Source organism: Parambassis ranga, chromosome 2, assembly GCF_900634625.1.
Source record: "Parambassis ranga chromosome 2, fParRan2.1, whole genome shotgun sequence".
NCBI lineage: Eukaryota > Metazoa > Chordata > Actinopteri > Ambassidae > Parambassis > Parambassis ranga.
In genome coordinates this window covers 11,459,683-11,483,924 of record NC_041023.1, presented here as the reverse complement: position 1 = coordinate 11,483,924, position 24,242 = coordinate 11,459,683, and the positions used below count along the sequence as shown (strand labels likewise).

The 24,242-nt window shown below is 42.6% G+C and overlaps 1 protein-coding gene and 1 long non-coding RNA gene across 5 annotated transcripts; one reads left to right on the top strand and one right to left on the bottom strand.

Annotated features, from left to right (window-relative positions):
• Positions 1–599: 599 nt before the first annotated feature.
• col1a2 (collagen, type I, alpha 2) lies at positions 600–15,863 on the bottom strand. Of its 2 annotated transcripts, XM_028428441.1 has the most exons (51): positions 15,659–15,863; positions 14,054–14,055; positions 13,120–13,131; positions 12,773–12,808; positions 12,314–12,397; positions 11,747–11,803; positions 11,578–11,622; positions 11,440–11,493; positions 11,277–11,330; positions 11,116–11,169; positions 10,971–11,024; positions 10,494–10,547; positions 10,344–10,388; positions 10,126–10,224; positions 9,879–9,932; positions 9,540–9,638; positions 9,309–9,353; positions 9,041–9,139; positions 8,881–8,934; positions 8,675–8,782; positions 8,543–8,596; positions 8,349–8,447; positions 8,155–8,208; positions 7,942–8,040; positions 7,806–7,859; positions 7,643–7,696; positions 7,501–7,554; positions 7,180–7,233; positions 7,054–7,098; positions 6,830–6,928; positions 6,512–6,619; positions 6,367–6,420; positions 6,223–6,276; positions 5,546–5,599; positions 5,358–5,411; positions 5,132–5,239; positions 4,960–5,013; positions 4,619–4,672; positions 4,356–4,517; positions 4,120–4,227; positions 3,827–3,934; positions 3,621–3,674; positions 3,434–3,541; positions 3,276–3,329; positions 3,075–3,182; positions 2,901–2,954; positions 2,710–2,817; positions 2,362–2,605; positions 2,065–2,249; positions 1,738–1,980; positions 600–1,618 (listed from the first exon to the last, which is right to left on the bottom strand). In XM_028428441.1, exons 1-51 carry the CDS (start codon positions 15,726–15,728, stop codon positions 1,472–1,474), a joined length of 4,068 nt encoding a protein of 1,355 aa, XP_028284242.1. In that variant the 5' UTR covers positions 15,729–15,863; the 3' UTR covers positions 600–1,471. The 2 variants fall into 2 exon arrangements, with proteins under 2 accessions (XP_028284242.1, XP_028284246.1); XM_028428445.1 differs by lacking the exon at positions 13,120–13,131.
• Positions 12,002–22,996, top strand: LOC114451042 (uncharacterized). Of its 3 annotated transcripts, XR_003672163.1 has the most exons (4): positions 13,874–14,007; positions 14,804–14,939; positions 18,077–18,171; positions 22,877–22,996. It is a non-coding gene; the product is annotated as an uncharacterized LOC114451042 (long non-coding RNA). The 3 variants fall into 3 exon arrangements; XR_003672162.1 differs by lacking the exons at positions 13,874–14,007; positions 22,877–22,996 and adding an exon at positions 12,002–12,420 and having other exon boundaries at positions 18,077–19,045; XR_003672161.1 differs by lacking the exon at positions 22,877–22,996 and having other exon boundaries at positions 18,077–19,045.
• The last annotated feature ends 1,246 nt before the right edge of the window (positions 22,997–24,242 follow it).

Here is a 24,242-nt window from a genome sequence, read left to right as displayed (position 1 = left end):
TGTTTTTAATGTGACTCCCCCTAACTATTGAACACAGAGCAGAGATACTAATAGATCCAAGCCACACTGCCCTCTGGTGGTAGTAGAAGGTTCTTACAGTGTCGATGCCTGGATGCGTTTTTATGTGAAAGCATTATTAAGTTACAGTTTATACGGATTCTGCATCTCCCCCAGTCTCTACTGGGACTACTGATTAGCCTTTTGTTTGACTGTGTGAAATACTGTTCCCAGTCTTAATCTCACTAGTCATGCATCACTGCAAGCCTTGATCCAAATCAAAGACATTTATTTGGATGCAAAAGCTGTATTATGCAAGAAAAAAAGCAACATAACGTGAAGGATGCATATTTACAAGAAACAATGCACGTTAGTAATCACACATTGGCATTGACAGTGTCAACAGAAATTTACTGTACATTAAAATCAGATTGTACCATTGAAAAGCATTTTATGGGGGTAATTATGAATATGGCTGTGCTTCCACAATAGGAAGATGTTTAAGTCAATGATGATGTGTAAAATCATCCTCCAACCAAATACAGTGACACACCTTCAGTGGTGTCAATTTAAAACATGAAAGCACTTAAGTCACTGCGTAGTGTGTTTTGGAACATTGGACATGCTTTATTTCAGAACTTTTCACAATTTATTTAAACATCTCACATATACAAAATAGGTACAATAGACTTTGTGGTGTCATTTTTTTGAGAAAGAGAGAGAGAGAGAGAGGCCGCCTAAAAAACCATTTAAAACGGGATGAAGTTATGTGCTGTCAGTTTGAACACTTTGGGATTGGAAGAGTAAAAAAGCCTGAACAAAACAAAACAAAAAAACAAAAAACCAGACATCAGATTAAGAACCATTCCACCTGCTTAAAATGGGAAAGCATCAGGGGATGAATGCAAGACTCCTTAAAAGGTCAATACAAAGTAATACAGTAAAAAGTGGTTTGCTCCACAGCTGCATATTAGCACCATAGATCTCTGCTTCAAGTAACTGAGCACCTTCTGAAACAGGACAAAGCTCGAAGCATTAGAAGTCTTAACATCTCTGTTGTGGACCCAGGTTTTGTCAATAGTATTTTCTTTAGGTACATGCATGAGGTAGTTTAAACCTTTTTTTCATGGAAATTGTGGTTTTAAACCTCCTCTTTGGAAGATATACAAAGACCACAAAGTGATGCATACTTTCAGCGTTTTTATTACACTTCTTTTATTTTTTACAAAAGGATGACATGACGTCCCACAACAAGGTGTTATCCCGCGTCCCTTTGGGTTCCTGTATTAATTTGCATTGCACAAACGCTCCGTTCAGTCTGTTCAGTCCTCTCCGATAGTTGCCCATCATAAGCAAGTGGATGTGCAGTGAGAGATCAGCATTCAGTATAAAAAAAACAACACAGAAAGAAGGGCAGAGATTTTGTTTTTTTGTTCTTTCTCTCTTTTTTGGTGTTAATTTATCATGAGTCTATTTATTTGAAACAGACTGGGCCAATGTCCAAACCAAACTCCTGATCAGCTCCACCAATGTCCAAAGGTGCAATGTCGAGGATGGGCAGGCGAGATGGTTTATTTGTTCTGTACTCAATCACTGTCTTGCTCCACTCACCAGTGTGTCTCTGCAGGGGTAATGGAGGAAAGGGATCATGAATGTCTGAATGCATTCATCTAATAGCTTACAATACAAATTATATTATTTCTCATGTGGTAAACTAGATGAATAGAAAAAGCTACTCACAGTGCAGCCGTCCTCCAGCACGGAGAAGGTAAAGCGGCTGTTGCCCTCAGCTCTCAGCTCCACATCATTGGAGCCCTGTAGCACCACAGCCTTCTTCAGGTTGCCACTCTCACCATCCATGTAGGCAACGCTGTTCTTGCAGTGGTAGGTGATGTTCTGGGTAGCCTGGTTGGATAGCAGGCGCATGAAGGCCAGCTGAGTGGCCATGCTCTGGGGGCTGAGGGTCTCATCGTTGTAAGTGAACTGCGAGAGGAAAGTACAACCATCAATAATTTGGACAAAGACAATATCACACTGGTGGTCTCCTGGTCTTTTTTGACATCTCACCTCAGTACCGCCGTTGATGGTCTCTCCGAACCAGACATGCTTCTTGTTCTCGGTGCTTCTGAACCAGTTCTTGCGGGCGATGCTCTCAGGGTGGGCATAGATGCAGGTCTCGCGGGAGGTGAAGTCGCAGAAGACCTTGATGGCATCATTGATGCAGCCCTGGTTGGGGTCGATCCAGTAGAATCCTAGAGGGCAGGAAGAAATCAGAGTCAAGTAGATGAAAGGACAGTACCTACAGGCTCCAAAAAATATCTAAGCCTTACTAAACTGAGCATTTAGGGATAATTTCATGCTTACCACTGCTCCAGTCAGGGTGGCTGAGCTTGATGTCACGGCAGGTGCGGGCAGGGTTCTTCCTTGATCCCTCAGGGGTGAGCAGGTTCTCGATCTGAGTGTTGAGTGACTTGATGGTAGCGTCAACCTCGTAGTCCTTGGCTCTCAGAGCAGGCTGGTCAGCTCTGTACTCATCATATCCAGAGACATCATATCCGCCACCAGAAGGGCCGGGAGGTCCGGGCAGACCAGGAGGTCCAGGAGGACCCTAAAATGGTCAAGACAGTGTATTGACATGCAGATAGAAGTTGGATCTTTTGCAAAATACCACTTGGGAAGTTGAAAAAGCATTGCATGTAAAGCTGAACTTACAGCAGGTCCAGAGTATCCAGGAGGTCCACGAGCACCAGGAGAACCAATAGTACCATGGGCACCAGCTCTGCCATCTTTACCAGCAGGACCATGGGGTCCAGCAGGTCCCTGAAAGAGAAATTATTATTATTTGATTGCCATGAAATCATTTCTGCTAATTTCCATGGTAAAAACTTATTTATTATACTCACTCTGGGTCCAGCAACTCCAGCGGGTCCAGCAGCTCCAGTGTCCCCAGAGGGTCCCTGTAGGAGGAGAAAACACATCACAGTGACATTGCAGTGACAGCCAGACTTTCTCTATACGCAGTGCACTGTGTATTTTATACATTTTGTGTCACATTGTGTTGGTGTATTGCCACTCACAGAAGGTCCAGGCATTCCCTGGAGACCAGGATGTCCACGGAGTCCCTTCATGCCCCTCTCTCCCTTGTCTCCAGCAACTCCCTTCTCTCCACGGGGTCCAGCAGGTCCCTACAACAAACATGTGAAATGTTATGAATGGAACATTGGACCATACTTTTAGTCATAAGTATTCCCAGTGTTATTTTTATGGTTTACACTTACAGCAGCACCTCTTGCTCCAGCAGGGCCAACTGCACCAGATGGGCCTGATGGGCCCTAGGGACAGAAAGAATGAGGATAAAAAAGATGACTTAATCAAATGACTGTAGTTGCATGTACTTTACAAATGATGCTATTTGATTAAAAAATCTAATAATTACAGCCTCTCCACGGTTTCCAGGTCTACCAGCAGCTCCAGTGGGTCCAGCAGCTCCAGGGGCACCAGCAAGTCCCATGGCACCACTAGGTCCAGGCTCACCACGGTCTCCCTAAACACAAGGGTAAGTGCACAAGCAGGTCAGAGTGCAGGATGCAAACATGGCTTTAAGGTGTATCAGACAACATTACCTTGAATCCAGGGGCACCAGGACGGCCAGGAGGTCCATCGTTACCAGGGTTACCCTATGGGTGGTGAAGAATAGTATATCAATATATATAATATCACAGTTTACTTGAAGGTTTCTGTCCATGCAGCAGCATTCATACATATGTATAGTTATAGTCCCTGCCGATTAATGGGTCAATAACTTTTAATCAACATGTTAAAACCTTACCTCACGTCCAGCCTCTCCCTGAGGACCGGTCATACCAGGCAGGCCAATGTTTCCAGGGGGACCACGGGGTCCAGAGGGACCAGCAGGTCCAACTCTACCAGGCTCACCCTATGAGAAGACAGTAGGTCATGTAAGGGTTATACACTATGTATAGGGTGCACTGTGAACCTGTCCCTCCAATACACTTTTATGACAGTTCTTTCATATTGAGATGACAAAACACTGATATAACATTGCTTTTTGTGCAGATTGTAGTGCAGGTTATTCATTTGGTTGTGTTAATTTGTACTCACCAGAGCACCAGCTCCACCAGGTGCACCACGATCTCCTCTAGCACCAGGCAGACCAACGAATCCCTGAAGACCAAGAGGTCCAGAGGGTCCAGGAGCACCAGGGGGACCCTGAATATGAAAGCAAATCATTGACACATCGGTTGACTTCTTAAGGTCCATATCAGCAGAAAAGTGGTATTTATTTTTCTAGTTTTAATTTTTGTATGGCACTTAATCCCAGTACTCCTTTCACTTACAGCAGGGCCAGACTCTCCAGAGGGTCCCTTCTCTCCAGCTAGACCAGGTGGTCCAACCATTCCCTGCTCACCAGGAGGACCAGCAGGACCAGCATCACCACGGAGACCACGAGGTCCATCCTTACCAGCGGGACCAGCAAGGCCAGGGGGTCCAACAATACCCTGAGACGGGAAAAGTAAGAGTGTGGGTTAATATTAAGTGTGTGTGTGTGAGAGAGAAAGAGAAAGTGGAGTAATATTTTAAATACAAGATCAGTACTCACAGCGGGACCAGCAGCACCAACTCTGCCAGCAGCACCAGGGAAACCAGTCAGACCCTGTCCAGAAACACACACACAGTGGTTACACGGGAGAATTTGGAAGTGTCTGATAAGTGTGTGTTACAATATATAATAATGTCAAAATTACAACAAACACTTGTATTTTTTATCTTGATAGCCACTTAAAGTTACTGTCAGTCACTTACTGCAATACAGGTAAAAATACAGGCAGCAAGACCAAACAAGAGCTCTATATTTGTAAATCTGTTCAAGCCCAGATTTACACTAAGATTTCTGTGCTGTGTGAGTAAATCTGTGCATTTGTATTTCATTTAAATACTCACAGCAGGACCAGTGTCTCCACGAGCACCAGCAGGTCCAGCAGGGCCAGAAGCACCCTAGACACACAGAAGTCACAAATCAGCATTACTTATGTTCCGTCAGAATATTTAACCTACATGCTATCTGAAATACTTCTGTACTGCTATGTGTGTGTCTAGAGTAAATGGTACTAACAGGAGGTCCAGACTGTCCAGCGGGTCCAGAAGGGCCAGAGGGGCCAACCTCTCCCTTTCCTCCACCAGGTCCACGCTCTCCTCTTGCTCCAGGCTGACCATCAGCACCCTACAGGGAAGAACATGAGCAGATCTGCATCAAATCTCAAGGCACATTTATTTGCCTATATATTTATTTGTTAATATTTATGTGATGATCATGATTGGAAAATTGTCTGTAGGCTTACAGGGGGTCCGGCGAATCCAGGAGCTCCAGCAGGTCCAACCTCCCCACGCTCACCCTGTGAACAACATAAAGTAGGTCAAAACAATTGCAAGTTATAATACATAAAAACCCTTACTATTGCGGCATATTTATCTGATTGTTACAATGATAAATGTAGCATTTTGAGTTAATATGAAGGCAGGTCCTTACACTGGCTCCACGAGGTCCAGCAGGGCCAGCAGGTCCAAAGGAACCGATCTCACCCTGGAGGAGACAACATTAACTTAGATTAATCTTATTAATGTGTGTGCATATTCATCAATAAGTTCATCTACGCCAGTAGTATAACTGTGGGTAGGCTTATTTTGGCAAAACTAAGGCAACCACAGCGAAAACAATGTCTGATTATTTTATGTTCGTTTTGTTAAAAAACTATTTTAAAGTAGTAGTTGATATGTATTCTGTCAAACAAACAATAAATAAGACAAATAATAATAACCACAATTGGTTTTAGCAACTATTGTTGCAATTTAAAAAGTAACCATTAGGTGGCAGTGTTGAGGTTCTAGCTTCAGGTTTGACATTATGTTGTGGGTTATCTGCAATTTCTCTAAGAGAGAAGTGGGGGGTCAAAGGTAAGGGTGTGGACCTGCTCCACAGTTAAATTAGTGCACATTTGTGGAATGTAGTTCTATTGTTGAGACTGATGCAGGAGTCAAAATAGTGGACCTTAAATAACACTGGTTGCAGCCATTTTTTTGGGTCACGTAAAAACCTAACAAAAAATATAACATAATATTTATCAGTAATGTGAGGCCAATCCTAAACACATGGTAGTTGTTAAGGATTTTTTTTTGATTTTCCAGTAAATAATCATTTTGAGTTACCTTGTCACCGTTGGCTCCAGTGGGTCCAGGAGGTCCAGCTGGTCCAGGGAGACCCTAAAAAGAGAGAGACAAACATGTGAGCCTGTGGTTTTTCCTAAAACAGTCAAACTAGTGGAGTGAATGAAAAATCTTAAGGGAACTTACACGGGCACCATCTCTGCCAGCATTGCCGTCAGGGCCTCTGTGTCCAAGCTCTCCCTGTAGGAGACAGTAAAAGAAAGAGGGTGTGACAATGAAATGAAACAACACACCATCACTGACAAATTTTAATCATATTTTTAGAACTTGCCTTCTCTCCCTTGGATCCAGGAGCACCAGCAGCTCCACGCTCACCAGGCATACCACCAGGTCCCTGATGTCCAGGACCACCAGCAGCTCCAGCAGCGCCAGGCTCTCCCTAGAAAATGTTGGTACAATTTTAGTTCCTTTTTTACAATATGAACAATCTATAAATAGCTCGGCCTATTTACTACATTGAAACATACAGAGATTATTAGATTATTGGCAGCATAGATGTATTGTCAACACACCCTAGTGTGCTCAGTGTTGTTTTCTTCATCATAACCATGGCAACTTATTAGTTCCTACAGTCATGTCGCTGCCTTACCTTGCCACCATCAGGTCCAGGGGCACCAGCGGGTCCACGGATTCCAATTGGTCCCTGAGGTCCAGCAGCTCCAGCAGCACCTGGGTTACCACGCTCTCCCTGGAGGACACGTTTGTCATTATACAGTATATATGCAAAAATATAACAGAGTGGTTTCTGGTTGTGTTTTTAGTGAGTTTTATAGAACACACAACCACTTTTAAGGCATGGACAGGTGATCTCACCTTGGCACCAGCGGGTCCAGAAGCACCCTGATCTCCTGGGATACCCTACAGACATATGGGTGGTAGATTAGCAATGCACTACAACTTTTTTTCACAGTTCGACTAGAACTAACTTTGTTTACTTACTCTATCTCCGGGCTTGCCACCCTCTCCAGCAGGTCCAGCGGGTCCAGGCAGACCCTGAAAATAAAAATCACAGTGTCAGTTCCAGGGAGGGCAGTGGGGATCCACTGCATGAGAAGTACTGCATTACTCAACAATCGGCAGAAAAGTCACATTAAAAATAGTACACTATATTTAGATGTAAGATTCTTGCACAGTAATAAATGTACAGTAAATGCAGTGATGGTATCTTGCAGTAAGATACTATCACTGTATTGGCCTAACTGTTTTTCTCAGAAAGAATGGTTTAATGGTTTTTAACAAAGATAAATAATTGATCCAAACCTGGAAGCCAGGAGCTCCAGCAGGTCCCTGCTCTCCCTTCTCACCAGGACCACCCTGTGCATCAAAAGAGAGAAACGTTAGAGAGAAAATCACATCCAAGTTATGATTAAGAATCTTATTGAAATCTATTCAAGACACTCACAGCAGGTCCAGTAGCACCAGCAGCTCCATTGTTGCCATCAGGTCCAGGGGCTCCCTAAACACAAAGACAAGAAAAAGATACCTTGTAAGAACTGACAGTGGCAGTGTTCTTGTACTCGATATATATAGTATAGTTTTGTCTCTATAATTTTACTGCCACTTACTCTCAGTCCAGTAGGGCCAGTGGCTCCCTTGTCTCCAGGCTTGCCAGCCTCACCCTGAAGAAAAAGACAGGTTGTTTGAAAAGTTGAAAGATAAAAAGATGGTATTTTTCAAAATGTTTTTTTTATTTCTGCGTACAGCAGGTCCTTTGGGTCCGGGGAAACCAATGTTTCCAGGCTGGCCTCTAGGTCCAGTTGGGCCGGGAGGTCCGCCACGGCCATCTTGTCCAGCAGGACCCTGGAGCACGAAGCAAAGAGTACAGAATGAAAACCGGAGGTATGTGTTTAACGCAAAGAATTGTGTAAAATTTTAACAATGCATTTAATTGGCGTAAAACAGAGGTTTACTTACAGAAGGTCCCTCCTTTCCTGGGGGTCCAGAGCTGCCAGGGCTTCCTGGGAGACCCTATGTAAAGTAAATGTTAAGATATATATGTTAATTACATGTGTATATAACAGATGGGTCATTTGGCTGACTATTTTTCAGTGAGCAGTCTTAACTTATTTGTGATAAACTCACACAGAGAATAGTAGAACAGAACTTACCCTGAGACCAGCTGGGCCAGGCTCACCAGCACGGCCAGCATCTCCAGGGGGTCCACGAGGTCCACCGGCACCAGTAGCACCACGAGCACCGGGCATACCCTATGTAAAGGATAGAAGAGACACATTAAGAGGAGAAAATGTAACCACATTGAATGTAATAGGAGAGTAAAGAGATTTGGTTATTGAATACTTACAATGGGGCCAGTTCTTCCCTCAGCACCAGGCAGACCACGGCCGCCAGGGGCACCCTATACAGGAGACACAAACATCAAAAACTGACCCTAATAACATTGCCTTGGGTGTAGTGATGGTGATCTGATACTCACTCTAGCTCCACGGTTTCCAGCAGGCCCAGTGGCACCAACCTCACCAGAGGGTCCTCTCTTGCCTTCCTCACCCTGAGATCCAGGTGCTCCCTGAGGTCCAGAGTTACCCTGAGGACGGCAACAGAGGAGGTGAGGACAAACGTTATGTAGAGGTTCCAAATATAGTCTGGTAAAATTCTCTTAAGATGTTTACAATGTGAACTTACTGGCTCTCCTTTGGGACCAGCATCTCCCTTAATTCCCTGAGCACCAGGATCTCCCTAAAACAGAAACAGATAAACAGATGCAGTTAAATAAAAGACAAATTATTAATTTATTAATTTGATGCATTTTGTGGATGTTTTTTTATGTTGCATGTGTACTGACTGCTAGGCCTCTGGGTCCAGCAGCACCCTGAGGTCCCTGGGGTCCAGGTCCTCCTCTTGGTCCAGGGAAACCGGGAGCTCCAGCAACACCAGGGGTGCCCTAAACAGCACAGACAGGTCAGTGAAACAGCCACTACAAGTGTTTTTAAATAATGTTCTGTAATTGCAACACTACATGTATGTCCTGCAGCACAGGGGAGGCCCCATTGTTGACCTCCATGTGACCCAAGACGACCTCTGACCTACATATTGTCAACATGAATACTTACAGCAGCTCCCTTGGCTCCGTTCAGGCCATTAGCACCAGGGTTTCCCTACAGAGAAAGTAGAGGAAAAATTAGTTTGACCACTTATTATAGAATATATCATATATCAAGGTGCAAGCAACTTGTCATCACTACAATATTGTCAAAATCTCAACTAAACTAAGTCAGCTCAGGGACTAATAATGTGACAGTAAGTGAACATGGTTAAAGCATCTTTGTGTACAGAATACTTACAGGGGGTCCGACGGGGCCCACAGCACCATTGGGTCCAGGCTCTCCTCTAGAACCCTGAGGTCCACCTGGGCCAGTAGCTCCAGCAGGTCCAATGTCTCCCTGTTAATGACAAAAATAGATTCACATCAGTCAATGTATCAAAAGTCCCTGGAATTATTGGTGATGGTGTAGGATGTGAAATCAGTGTGTGTTCGGTGTTCAAGGAGCTGTTACATTTGTGATTAATTCCCATGGGGATACAGTGTGAAAAGATAGTGGAGGGGGTTGCACTAAGTGTCAGCGAGAGCTTTTTTGTGATACTAAACAGGATAATGCAACTGGAAGTAACATCACACACACCTTGGGGCCAGGGCCACCGGGGAAGCCTGGGGGTCCAGCAGCACCAAGAGGACCCTGGATGAAGGAGAAGCAGACATAATGTCAGACAACCTTTAACACTGGGGCTTCTTTACATGTTACTATGTTAGACATGGTGATCTATACAATATGATAAGCTGAAGTACAGGCGTAATACAGTATGTATCTTATGAGTGTGTTCTTTTATTAATTTACAGTGATAAAATGGTTTTAAAGGGAAAATGCTCACAGCAGGGCCGGCGGGTCCAACGTTGCCATCAGCACCACGAGCACCAGCAGGTCCAGCAGGGCCAGGACGACCTCTCTCACCAGGCAGACCACGAGGTCCCTAAAGGTAAGACATACAACATTATATATCTTCCCTACTAAGATACTGTGTTCCTGTCATATGGGCAATAGTATGCACTGCGTAATATTGAATTGAATGAGTAATATTCAAAAACTTACAGCCAGTCCAGAACTTCCAGGTGCTCCATGGGCACCAGGCTCACCCTATAGAGGAGGAAGGAGAATTGTAAGAAGATTTAAATGACATGATTCATGGAGAGAAACTGGGGACTAAGAGTTTGTGGATGCAAAAGTTAGATGGTTCTGTACCTTGGCTCCAGCGGCACCAGGCTCTCCCTTGCGTCCATCCAGACCAGTGTAACCCTGAAACACACAAGCACAGTGATGATAGAATAAAGAGACAACACATTTAGGGCAAAATATGAAGAAAAATGACACAGAGGTAAAAAGAAATTTGAATTGAGTAGACAATTCAGGTTCCCAAGAAAATTAGCATGTTGATAGTTCACATAAGCTCTTGTGTTCTCCAGTGGGGTTTCATGGGAATCTTTACACCACGAAAACAGATTCACATGTCTAACAACCACAGAGTGATTTTAGGGATGACGGCAGATTGGCTTTTTTAGTGCAACTTGTTGTTGCTCAAGGTGAGGGAGGTAGAGTCAGTAATCACTTTTAGTGTTTGTCATTGTGGGAAACAATATGTGATAACATTCTAGTTTTGTCTCTACTGTCACTGTCTCAAACTCAGGTAAGCAGGATGGAGCAGATAAAATAAACACTCACTCTGTGTCCCTTCATTCCTGGGAGTCCAGGGGTTCCAGGGAATCCACGAGCACCCTGACAGTCAAAAACAAAGACAATATTATTTCTACAAACTTCAAAAGTCTGTTATTACTGTATTTGTGTGTCACCCCTCTAATTCTCGTACCTGAGGGCCGGGGGTACCTCTGTCTCCGGGCTTGCCAGGTCTGCCATTGTTACCCTGAAAGTCAACAAAACAGACTTTACCACATGAAACAACAACAACAACAACAGCATCCCAAAGTAAGATACTAAAGCAGAACTTGAGAATATGTGCTATGTACATACATCCTCTCCAGCTTTGCCAGGAGGTCCAGGGGGGCCACGGGCACCAACGGGGCCCTGGGAAAGAAATCCAGAGGCAGCATCTGAATAACTGTCACAACAACCTCCAGTTCTGTTGAATTTGGCTAATTTGAAGAATTATGGATATTTAGGAGGATAAGCTTACAGTCTGTCCGGGCTCTCCGGGCTCACCAGCGTGTCCTGTGTGTCCCTGAGGTCCCTGTTGTGGGAGAAGAGGAACAGCAATTAGTTATGATATAAAGAAGATGAACAATTTAAAATTGTGTTAAGAATGTGCACTTACAGGAGGTCCAGGAGGTCCGGGAGGGCCTCTAGGTCCCATCAAACCCTGAAAATGAGAAAGTTAATAAGTTGTCTATACGTCTTATTTTGGAACTGAGAATTATTTTAAGTGTCAGGACACTTAAACAAATCATTTGTATCCAGTGTAAGGACAAGGCAAGGGCCCTCACCATAGGTCCAGGACCAGGATCAGGAGCTTTTACACCATCATACTGAGCAGCAAAGTTCTGTTGAACAGAAACATTAGCACAGATTAATTATCATGTCTGGTGTTTGTGTATAGTAAAAAAACTCAGTTAAAATAGGACAACAGCATTGTTGATGTAGTAAATAATTTACCAAATTGTAACGTATTCAACAGTTATTGTGATTTCATTAACACTTGTAGGGTTTTCAATTCAAATATATTGCAAATTTATTGAAATTAAATTTTTGACCTAATTCTGCATCATGTGTCATCCAGACAGGCCTTGACATCGAATGGGTAAAGGACCAAAGGTCAAAGGTCGCAGGGTTATTACATCATTAATAATCAACAATAAAATGAAGCATGCGTTTTATGGATGGCACAGCAGCAAACAGATGTTTTTGGTGCTCTACACCGTCAGGCTTTGCTTCATTTTGAAAAATCATTCTGATCATTTTACAGCCAGTTTCATGTTATTTTTAGCTCATGTGTTTAACACACTGTCAAAACAGGCTGCTTTTTTTGCAGTAAAGCAAAAGACTGCACTTACTCCTCCGAGTCCAGGGGGACCAGGGGGGCCAGGGGGTCCAGGGAGTCCGGGTTTGCCATCTTTTCCATCTGGGCCCTTAGGACCCTGCAAAACAAACAGGACACGAGGTGAGTGTTGTTGGTAAAATGTAAGGATGCGTTGAGAGGATTGTACAAAAGTTGAAAGGCCCATCCGTCTGTTACTTAAAAACAAATAAATACAAAATATATTTGTAGGGATAATCAGTGGCCCTTAATTCAACAGAAAACATTAGATCATGTTGTAAACATCTTATCAGTTTATACTATCTTTATCATCAACATTTGACTATGGAGGATGTAAACAAAGGGGTGTGGCCTGATGAGGTTAAAGGGTTAGATCACATCTTTGCCAAACATTCTTCATAAATATTGATTAAATACTTCAGTTATGCATTTGCTTGCTTGCTTGATCAAAATCAGCAGATTGACTTCAGCTTACCCTGTCACCTCGAGGTCCTTTGTCTCCTCTGGGACCCTGCAGCAGAAAAACAAAACCTATCAGTCAGACCGAAATGCAGTGCACATGGCACATTTTATTGCATTAATTCAGCTTCAAACTCTTCCTGTAGCAAAGCAAGCCACTGATCTAACTATAATGTTACTAATCTATATATGAAATATCATTAAATCTGGTTATTATTAAATCAAATGTGTAAATAAGCAAACTTGACCTTACAGTGAGGTTACAAGCAGGTTACAACACATTTTAGTGATTAAACATTCTAATCTATGCTTCATGTGTCTGATGTCACACAAATGACACATAAGAACAGCATGATTGCTCACCTTTACTCCTCCCTATACAGAAAAGAAGATAAATAAATATAAGATTTATTTATTCAGTCCTTTTCATGTGTCAGCTATGCCAAACATTCAGCTTATCAGCTTAAGCTTGATAGTAAGTAGCTATGGTAAATAAACACTCATCATGCAGATGTAATGATACAGCGGTACATTAAAGATGCTCATGCAAGACCAGGAATTAAAAAGAGCATGTGCATGTGGTACTGAAAGGCAACATGATGAAGTGTCTCAAAGCAGACTCAACCATGTCTTAGCAGTAAGAGCATGCTGGTCCATGGAACCAGTGACGTTCTGACATGTTACCAGAGCCACACAGTGCACCTTAAACTGCTGCTGCTGAAGCTGGAAATACTGATAGGTGCTAAATTTTATGCAACTTCAAAGATGAGCAGAATATCTTATAATAACCTAGATTCAAGAAAACACTTTCAGCAGGGAGCCACTGCATCAAAAGATGATGATATGCTATCTTTTTGGGTTATCTAAGCCTAAGAGTTAAGTTTGACTTAACTGGTCTTAGACCAGTTATCTGTTTCAAATCAAGGTGCAGAGGAGGCCTCCATGCTGACCCAGAGCCAGCTGTGGAGGGGCAAACCTCCCTCTGCCCCCTCTCTTCTGCCTTCAGAAAGGATTCTTTGTACCAGGCCCCATGGGTGCCTCAGCACTGCGGTTTTAGCTTTCATTGACATAAACCTTAGCCAATAGGACCCTCACCTATCCATGGACAGGAAGAGAGAAAACTGCAAGAAATAGCTTAGTAGAAATTCCTGAACTAAACGCTCTGCCATCGTTGAGATAGCTCAAATGGTCAGGTCCACTCAAGACCCTCTAACGTGGGATGTACAGGAATGAAGAATGCAAAATAACCAGGTAACGCTATCTTTATCATTTTATGGTAGCATGCATGTGTACTAACCGCTGTGGTGGTGTGGAGATGAGGAGCAGGAGGAGGGAGAGAAAAGGGAATAATCCATTAGAACATACAGTATATTAAGCATTTTGGGTAACAACCTGAAAAAGAAACATAGTCATTTCTGTCCATCAGTATCATATTCTTCTTCAATGCGTAAACATAATTTCTGTAAAAGCCTGTAAAAGCACACACACTGGCCTTAGGATGCCTCTGAGTTCGAGAAGGAAATTAAAAATCCTTGACTGTATTAAAGTCAGTGATGCCACATACAAAACAAACTGCAGAGATTAATTATGGTCAAATACAAAGCTGGATTTTTGTGTATTCAGATTGTTATAAACATAATCTGAGCCTTTTGTAACTATTTTCATTGTTCATTTTAAATGAATACAGTTAGCTTTCCTGCATGTTTCTGTCTGACATGTCTGAGCCTACCTTCAAGTGTAGCTGAGGGCCATGTCTGCACGGTTTGTGAATCAGAGCAAACATCTTTAATGAATGTAAATCTCAGACTGCAGCATTCCACATATTAAAGCTGCAGCTGCTAGCAGGCCTGAACCTGTATGGTTAATGCCCCCAGGACAGGTATAGCTGGCCTGCTTACTTGTGATGGAAATGTATGAATGTATAACACGTGCCACTGTAACTTTTGCTGAAATAATATGAAAGTGTTGTTGTTTGTTTGTTTGTTAGTTTTTCAAACTTTAGTCTAATGAGTGTTTCCTTCTTTGGTGGCTGCTGTGTGTGTTGCAGGTGAACATCAGCTGCCCTGTGACATTGCACCAGCTGGTCATTGATAGGCCTTGCAGAGCTGGGACCTCCCCACGAACTCTGGCATGCTATGTCCCATGAGGACCACAAGGTGGCGCACATGGACGTTCTAATTGATGTAAGCCTATTTATTTCTATATTTCATTGTAATATAATAATGCCAAAGGTGCCCAGAAGCTTCAGCCTCTGATGTTTTAACTTTAAAGTGTCCTATAATAAGAATACTTTAAATTATATTTACCTATACAAGCATAAACTGCAAGGGAGTTTAAAAACATATTAAAATATTGGAATATTCTGTATTATATATATTTTTTAAAGTTATCTATATTTAAAAACCTATGTCTGCTAAGAAAGAGTATCACATTGTTGCCAAGTAGATGTTTGCACCCATGACCACCAGGGGGGGACATTTCAGCTTCCTATAATAAAACTTCATTCCCTGGCCGTCTTTATGGAACAATGTGTCCAACGCCCCACAAAGCTTTTCATCCTATTCCTAAAGAGATTCCACAGCTGTCCTATTTTTTATAACTCCACATGCATTAAATGTTTTTAAAAAACTACGTAAACGTATCTTCAAAGCGAGAAAACTTTTTTCAGCAGTGCAACCTCTCCCTCTCGGAAACTAATCATAATTGTATCCTTGGAAAAAAAAACAGTGAAGATTCCTCTGCATGAGCTCTGAATCCGTTGAGTTTTATTCAGCAGTGTTTAAAAGCTGTCTTCAGGTTGGCCTTGATGTAACTCCCAAACAAAAGCCAAAGCGCAAGATCCTCAAGCAGTGGGACCCGAAAAAATATCCATCACAGAAAAAAAGCAGATAATCAGACTTACATTGACATGATGCTAGGTATGAAGTTACTGCAAGCAGCAACAGAATCCGGGTATCCACAAAGCTGAGCATGTCTAAGCAGACATGCAGACTCCTTGTGCTGCTGAGCCCCTGTTTTTAAACCACCTTCAAGCAGGCATACAGTTGTGGTGACACGAGTAACTCCAAACTTAGCAGAAACCTGCTGCCGTGATGCTAGAATAATAAAGTTCTATCAGGCCTATTTATACGGCAGGAGGGTCCCTGGTCTGCGTGTCAAAAGTCAGCCCACCGGCCAATGAGAGAGAAGAAACCCAATCTGACTCCCATCCCTCTGCAGCTCGAAGGCAGTCATGTGGTCCTGCATCTCCCTGCCTCCTCTCCACCAGAAAGCGTTTGGCAAAACTTTGGCGATGATGACGAGTGCAACGTTTTAATTAGATCCATTCTTTTTGAGGACGTGGACAGCGTAGAGGTTTAAAAGGGAGAAGAAGGCCCACGTTTTTTCCCTTTTTACGGGTTGCAGTGAATCCGTAGCGTCAGTGCTGAGACACGGGCGCCCGGCGCACAACCTTTGCGCGCAGTTTAACTTTGTGCGTAAAATGCGCCCGTTTTGTCGGTGGGTATTATTTGGCACCGAGTGGACATGGGTCCTTCTCGTCTGCGTTGGATTTTTTTGGAAACTTAAAGCAGAGAGTCTGTGATTATCTGTCAGGTTGTTGACGATGTCCTCTTTTGGAGTTAAACTGGATTGTGCCATTTTACGCACGGATTATTGAAACAACCCTAATTTGTCCACCAAAGACTTTACAGCTTAATGTTAAGTTTCATACTTAACTATATGTTAAGTTGTATATGTTTGTCAATCTTGTCCAGATTTAGTGTCACACTTTTTCCACACAAGCACAGAACAAATACACACACTATTTCCTGAACAAATTCCGGTCTTCCAATAAAAGACTTCACATCTGCACCTTTGTCAGGTGGAAGTCTTGCTGAATGTATCATATATGTCAGAGTTGATGAATGTATAAAAACAAATGGCTTTTACTCAGCAAAACATGACAGAATCAGTGGAATGCAGACTTCAGATACAATAAACATGTGAAGCGTCAAACTGACAAAAGACAGGTGTGAGGAGAGATCTAGTTTCAACTCCTCTCTCTTGCTCTCTTTTACTCTCCCTCTCCTTGGGCAGCTCCTACCTGCCCACATGACCAGACATGTCATCTACAACTACTACTACTCCAACAGCATGGTCTCCATTGTGCTATATGTCACACACTTACTGCCTGTTCAGTGTTTGCATTACTGGATGTTAAAATGTCATTATTTCACCATCCATAAGAGGCAGTTGTGTGTCCTAGCATGTGGGGAAAGAAGTTTCTTATTGAGATATGATAGACTGTGATAGATTATTGTCCTAATTAACCCATATTGTGCCTAATAAAGGAGATTCTGTAAAGAAATCAGATTTCTCACTCTCTATGCTGCATGCACTGCAGACCAAGTTGATGAAAATCTTATGTGTGAATGATCCTAAATGATTCTGTGCAGCAACCTGGATTAAAAGGCCATCTTAGAGCTCATAAAGCCACTCAGAATTAACACAAAGAGGGTTACTTCCCTTACTGATCTATCCTAAAGGACTGCAGCTCCTCCATTGCTCCTGCCCATAAGCAAACCTCTTATCTTTCCTCCCCCTCTGTGCCAGAAGGAAAAAGTAAGTTGGTGACACTCCTGCAACTTCACCTCACTTCTTCCCCTGAGTCAAACTAAAGCGATGGAAAGAGAGAAGAGAGACAAGCAGAGGAGGAGGCAGGAGAGATAAAATGTGTTTTGATGATGGCAGGCTTCCCATTCACTGCTACGTTCTCATGTTAGCTGAGAAGCTGAAGCCTTGAAGTAGCTGGAGAGGAGCAGACAGGCGTAGGGAATCAAAGATGGCTGCAGAGCTCCACATCACCAGCCCTTTTTTCTCTCTCTATGCATCCATATTCCATATAGAAAGCCAGTGTTGACATAAAATAACATCTATAGGAAGATTAAAAATTAATAAAAAAAAGTTTGTACTGTGGGGACATGAACAAAAGTAGTTTTAGCTGAGTTCATTGCAGCTGTATTGTGGTTGTCTTTTAACTGTTATATTTTCCCATAGCTGGAAATATTTTGTCATTTTTCCATAAGAAAGTAAGAGATGTCCAATAGATGAAGCAGCCTACTGGGAGTCACTGGGAACAGTGTGTGTTCTCCTGAAAAACTTAATAAGTTGCTGAGCTAGTCACATTTTTGGTCACCTATAGCTGAACTTTTGATCTAAGTTAATTGCCTTCAAAGTTTCATTTATTCTGTTTCACTCCAGTTTCTTTGTAAATGAAAATCTGCAGCCATTTTGAACCCACTGTCTTCACTGCCTCTGTGTCCTCTGCTGTCTCCCACAGAGCTGCCAGCAGGACCTGCAGACTCCAGATTCCTCCAGACGTGCTTCACTCTGATAGGCTGCTATAGTTGTCTCCTCACTGGCCTCAATTACTGTGTAAGTCATATCTTGGGTTTTAATGCAGAAGCGAGTGCAAAGGATTATGTGGAGTTCTTCCTCTCAAGTCAGGTCTGGCTGTCCACCTGTCAATACTGATAAGGAACAAAGACACACACACACAGACACACAACTAGTGAGCTTGCTAAACAGGATTTGGTCTATACTCTTAATAGGAAAGATGCTCCAATGTGGTCATGTGGCCCACACAGGTATCTGTAGGTAGGAGAAATGAAACAGAGAGTAAGTGATTAAAGAGGAGCAGAATACACACTCATACACACACATTACATATTATCCTTTCACTGACTGAAGCAGAGGCATCAGACAGAAATGATTTAAAGGAAACAGTGACTGATGGATGTAACGGCTCAGACTCTCTGCCCTCTGTGATAGCCTCACACACATACAGACATAGGTACTGATTAAACAGGGCACTGCACACACGCACACACACACACACACACACATACACACTAGCAGACATGAAGGGGCGGTTGAGGTTTTTTAAAATTACAGCCTTTATTCCAGGCAGTTCCTTTCTTTCTCTCTGTTGAACCTTCCACACGGGAATACTGTAGGAGAGGACGAACACTACAAAACGCATTTTCATATGAGTTAAATTGTACCATTCAAGATTATCTCACATACATATTTCTAACATTTTCTTACATGGTACCTGGCAGCACATCAGTCTTTTTCCTGGATCAGTGGTTTCTATGTCTGTATTTGTTAGTTTAAATGCTCATCTATATCCCATTGTATGCATATGGCAGGGCATGAAAGTCATAAAGTCATAAAACTATCAGGTATACAGCTCATCATGTATCATACCTGCAACTGTATATTCACATAAACAAAATAAAATGATGGGGCTCAGCAATATCTGCTTCTGCTTGTTAACATTGCTATTTAGTCTCTTTTAAGACAATAACTGATTAAATACATGTACATTTGTAACCAAAATATGTATTTTTAGCACAAGTTGATGTTGTGCAGCAGCTTAAAAGCTGCAGGCACTTGCATAAATATTTAAGTGGGATGAAAAGGCAGGCTGGGTCAAAGAATTCAGCTCTCTCTCTGGCTCGACAGGCCTGAGCGCATATCAGCATGCTGAGGCCACCGGCATTATTCACCCTGCTGCCTGACTCTGCAGCACCCTGAGAGGAAGGAACTGGGGGAGAGCTAGTAAAAGACAGGCTAGGTTTTTTTAAGGAGCTCTCATTTACTTTAAGTGCTTCAAATTATACAACACCCCGGCCAAGTTTGTGATGCGTCTGTGTATGTAACACGCATTCCCTGCCTTCTCCAGCTTCTCCTGTATTCCCTCCTACCTATCTTTGTCTTTGTGTTTCTTTCTCCGTCTGTCTTCACTCCCTCAGGTTACCACATCTGCAGACTGTTTCCATTGGAAGATATTTCTCTAGCATTTAGACTGTAGCTGAAAGGAGGCGGGCTTATTGAAAAGCTGCTCTAATGTCAGTTTGGGAATGGGTGCAGGGAGGGAAGTGTGGGGCGAGAGTATAAATATGTGTCAGGATACACAAACGAGCATGGCGGAGAAGATGAGTCAGAGAGAATGGTTCATCCACATAACAAAGCAGTCAAACTAAGACCGTAATGAACTTGCAGATTTTGTGTTGTCCTTTGTCTCAAAAAGCCTTTCTGTCAGTGAGAGAGCAGAAGAAACGTGAGAATCACTAAAAAAATAGAAGGCAGGAGGATGAAAATCAAAGTTAGGGCACCTCCCTTGGCTCGGGACAACACATGGTTAGATTTGCCTGTATGTCCACATGACTCACAGTCTGGTCAGCAAACGCATAATAAACGTGACAGAAATATCCCCACACAATGTCACCAGAGTCCACGGCAGGCAGTTAATTGCTAGATAGAGCTGGGCCGTGGTTTGAAAGAGGCAAAGAAGTCCAACATGTATGTATACGGGTAAAGCAAATGAATGTCCATATATGTCATTTTTCTTTTGAAAAGCAGGATAAATATGCAAAGGGGAGTTAAGTTGTCAAGTTTCTTTCATAAAACTGTTTAATCACTTCTAGGGTGGCACAGAAAAAAATGTCAGTTTTGACAGTTCTAAATGTAAATGTATAGCACTGCATGAAAGTTTGTGAACTCTATGGAACTTTCTATATTTCTGCATAAATATGACCCACGACATAAGATCATTTTCACAGTGGAAAAAGACAACCCAACTAAACAAATGAAGCCAAAATATTTAATTGTCATTTATTTAAGAAAAATTATCCAATTTCTCTAAAACAAGTCATTAATGGTTACAGCAAGGTTACAGAGGAACTTAGGTTAACCTGTAAGCAGCTGAAGACCTCTGTCTCATTGGCTGATGTTCATGAATCTACTGTGACAATGAACACTGTACAACCATGGTGATCATGGCAGGGCTGCAAGGTGAAGGTCACTGCCTTCCAAAAAGACCACTGCTGCCCATCTGCAGTTTGCTAAAGTTAATATGAAAACCCAGAGGGCTGCTGGGAAATATTCTGCAGACAGATGAGACCAGAACAGAAATATCTGGTTTAAATTTCAATTCTAATGTTGGGAGCAAGACTGACAGTTTATTCAGGTATGTGAACCTACCTACCCCATTTGTAAAACTTGGTGGTGGTAGTGTCATGGTTTGGGCCTGTGCTGCTGCATCTAAACCAGGATGACTTGAACTAAAAATGAATTCTCTCTTATACCGGTGATTTGACAAGGACATGTCAGCCAAAGTTTGTCATGCAGCCAAACAACTCGTTCTACAAAAGAATGAAGAACACAGTGAAGTCAAAGTTCTGAAGCACCTGAAACAAGCAGTTTATGTAAGGTTACCCCTCAACACCTCAGATTCTCTTCTGTACTTTGGTTGTTGTTATTGCTGCAGGAGGGGTCACAGATGACACTTAAAGGTTCAATACTTTTGCCACTCACAAATACAGTATATAACATTGGGTCATTTTCCTGACTAAATACATGACAAAGTGAAACATATCTGTGGATGCTCTCATTCATCCATTCATCCATCATAGTCATTTCCAAGAGTTTAATCGAGGCAACTAGACTCAAGGATTGTTTTTTGAAACCGTTTGGCCACTCCCCCAAGTGGCTTCTTCAGTTCTGCTGATGTTCTGGTGTGGGGAATCTGAGTTTTATGTGATCAGGACCTCTGTTGGTGGATCTTGCAGGAACTCACATGACTAAGATCCCTATAGTTGGGTAATGGTCAGTTAACGACCAGAAACTGTGTCTGGGCCATGTGCAGGACTAGTTGACGGCCCATCGTTAGAGTTTGAATGGGAGTGAAGGGATGAAAGGACAGTGTTGTAAACAGGTGAGAGCTGATGCCTCAGCCCTCCTCCTCTGTTCAGAGAGGGTTTTTCCAATTTCACATAGATGGCTTCTTTGACTCCTCTTTCATACCATCTGTCCTCCCTGTCTAGAATCTGGACATTATTATCCTCAAAGGAATGGCCACTGTCTTTGAGGTGAAGGTGAATTGCAGAGTCTTGTCCTGAGGAGGTGGGTCTCCTGTGCTGAGCCATCCTTCTGTGTAGTGGTTGTTTGGTTTCACCAATATAGAGATCAGAGCATTTTTCACTGCACTGAACTGCATAGATTACATTGCTCTGTCTGTCCCTGGGAGTTTTGTCCTTGGGGTGGACCAGTTTATGTCTCAGTGTAGAGCTGGGCTTAAAGGGTAGTGTTGTACTTTAGTTAAAAAACCTCATCTCAACCTCGGCTGCAGTTCCTTTGATGCCATTTTTGCAAGTCTCTGAATGAAGGACTACTCACTTTTTTGATAAATTAATTATTAGTGAACATGAAGTGTTTAACTTTTCATGGACATTAGATGTTTTTATTTGAAGTCTATTGATTGATATCTATCAATGAAGGGCACGTTTGCAAAAAGTTTAAAATGGACTTCCATATAAGAGGAGAACAGAAAGGATGGAGGAAACACCAAGCGCTGTGATCGTGTTCAGTGAAATGCTGTGTGTGCTGTACTGGTCATTGAAGGGTTAAGCTGAGCTCAGCTCTGGTGAGCAGAGGGGAGAGAGCTGAAATCTTTTCCATATTACAACACACATGAGGAACACATTTAAGTGAGTTCAGCTGTCTGGAGTCTCTCTCTCTCTCTCTCTCTCTGGCTGGTTAGGGGCAAGTTCAGCACAGCCGTATATCATTACACATCTGGGAAAGTGGACTCAGAGCCCCGGATGACACCAAAAAAAGAAGAGAGACAATGAGCTCCATCCATAACCAACCTCAGTGGTTAGAAACAAAGGCTCACCAATGAACAGAAGATTCTGCATTCTGTAAGAGCAGAACAGAGTTTGTGTTAGTGCGCAGCCACTGACGAAACTGTAACCTATAAAAGTGTGAGAATAACGGTATGTGTCTCAAAAAATTTGACTTTTTGTAGCTCCTCCTATCACTTCCCTTTGTTAACCCCACCCCTTTCAAATTGCTCTGGTCTTATTTTTTGGTATGACGGACGTCGACTAGCGGGGAGGAATCTTTGCAGGATTTTTTTTCCTTTATGGAAAATGTTGTTTCCCTTCAGTACCAGGTCCATGCTTCCATGAGTTCAGCTGCCTCTAACACCTTTCATTTCTAATATTAAAGAAAATGTGACTGCTTCTTTTATATTTTTCTTATTCACTTCTCTTCATCCTGTTTTTGGTGACAGGGTTCCTGCAGTGAGAATGATGGGTGGCAAACAAGAGTTATAGAGATGAGGTCAAAGTTGAAGGAGAAAAAACCCCACATGTGCCAGCCCCCCCTCTATGCCTGACCTCAAATCTACCATGTCCTGCAGAGGAGGTATTTAAGGGAATCCCAACAAAGTCATTTCTTTATCTCCTTTGACAGTTATTTGGGACACACAAATAACTGTCATAGGGAAACACAGCGGAAACACAAGGTTCTGACGTGTGTTTCAGCTAAAAAAGCTTCTTTAGCTTTCAGATACTGTGTTAGTTTTTGTGAAGGAGAACCTCAGTGCCTGGCTCCACTTTATGACTATGCTGCAGTCAGTGTGACAACAAGGAAGTAAAATGACTCCTCCAGACCTCCTCCGCACTTGAATGGTTTCACAGATGGGAAGGAAGAAAAGGGCCAACAAAACAGTTGGATGTAGTAAACTCAGGAAAGAGTCCTGATTTTTCAGGTTTCACTGATTTTAGATTTTCTGAACAGTGGATTGGGTAGGTGATTTTGTCATTCTTAAATAAGTTTTCCAAAACTTCATGTCAGCAGATGTGACAAACCTGAACATTGTGGCTTTATGCTGTAGAACATCACATTTATTATAAGCTATGAAATCTCACCTCTGACATTAAAAGAAAAGGACATATATGCAGGCGCCTCTTCCTTCATTTGTAATAGTGTTTGTTTACAAAATGTTGTTTGGTGTCGTGTTCCCACTTTACAACCTTAGGAATAGTGTAAAATCCACCTCTCCAACGCCATGCCTTGCTGGGTTATGGGCTAAAACTGTCTGGCACCTGCCACCAATCAAACCTCCACCTGTCACATAAAACACCTGGTGGGTGCTTGCTGAGAGCAGTAAGCCTTTTAAACTTCCTGGAGCTTGTGGTAAACTGATGTGGCCTGAGGACAGACAGCGAGCTACTGTCACTGCTGAGACTGTTGTCAGACATTTAAGAGAAAGAAACTTAGTGAGGTTCTCGCCAAACTCCTTTCCTTAGACCTTATATCACATGAAATAGTAACATTGAGAAGGACTAAGCTTGCTTTGCACATGTATAACTTGACTTGAAACTGAAGACTTTCTTGTGGTCAGACTGAACACTGTGTGTGTGTGAGCACCATCCCCACCATACATCTGTCTCCACAGACAAACACTTTCCATATGTTGCTGTAGGCCTATATACACCATGCAGTGAATGGTCGACCCAAGTGTCTGTGATACACTTTCTGTTGTGTGTGTGACTGAATAAATCCTGGAAATGTAACTTGGGTCCTGAGATCTTTTTTCTCTTCATTTGATCCCTCAGTCTGAGAGCAGCATTACTTCTTGCATTATAGTCCAC

What these genes read in the sequence shown, in the direction of transcription:
- col1a2 (XM_028428441.1), bottom strand. Translation starts at nt 15,728, where the DNA reads ATGCTCAGCTTTGTGGATACCCGGATTCTGTTGCTGCTTGCAGTAACT. An exon ending in CTGGCAGAGATGGTGCCCGT is followed by an intron (nt 6,277 to 6,366) that starts GTAAGTTCCCTT and finishes CTCTCTTTTTAG; the next exon opens with GGTCTCCCTGGACCAGCTGG. An exon ending in CTGGAAACCGTGGAGAGGCT is followed by an intron (nt 3,330 to 3,433) that starts GTAATTATTAGA and finishes TTCTGTCCCTAG; the next exon opens with GGCCCATCAGGCCCATCTGG.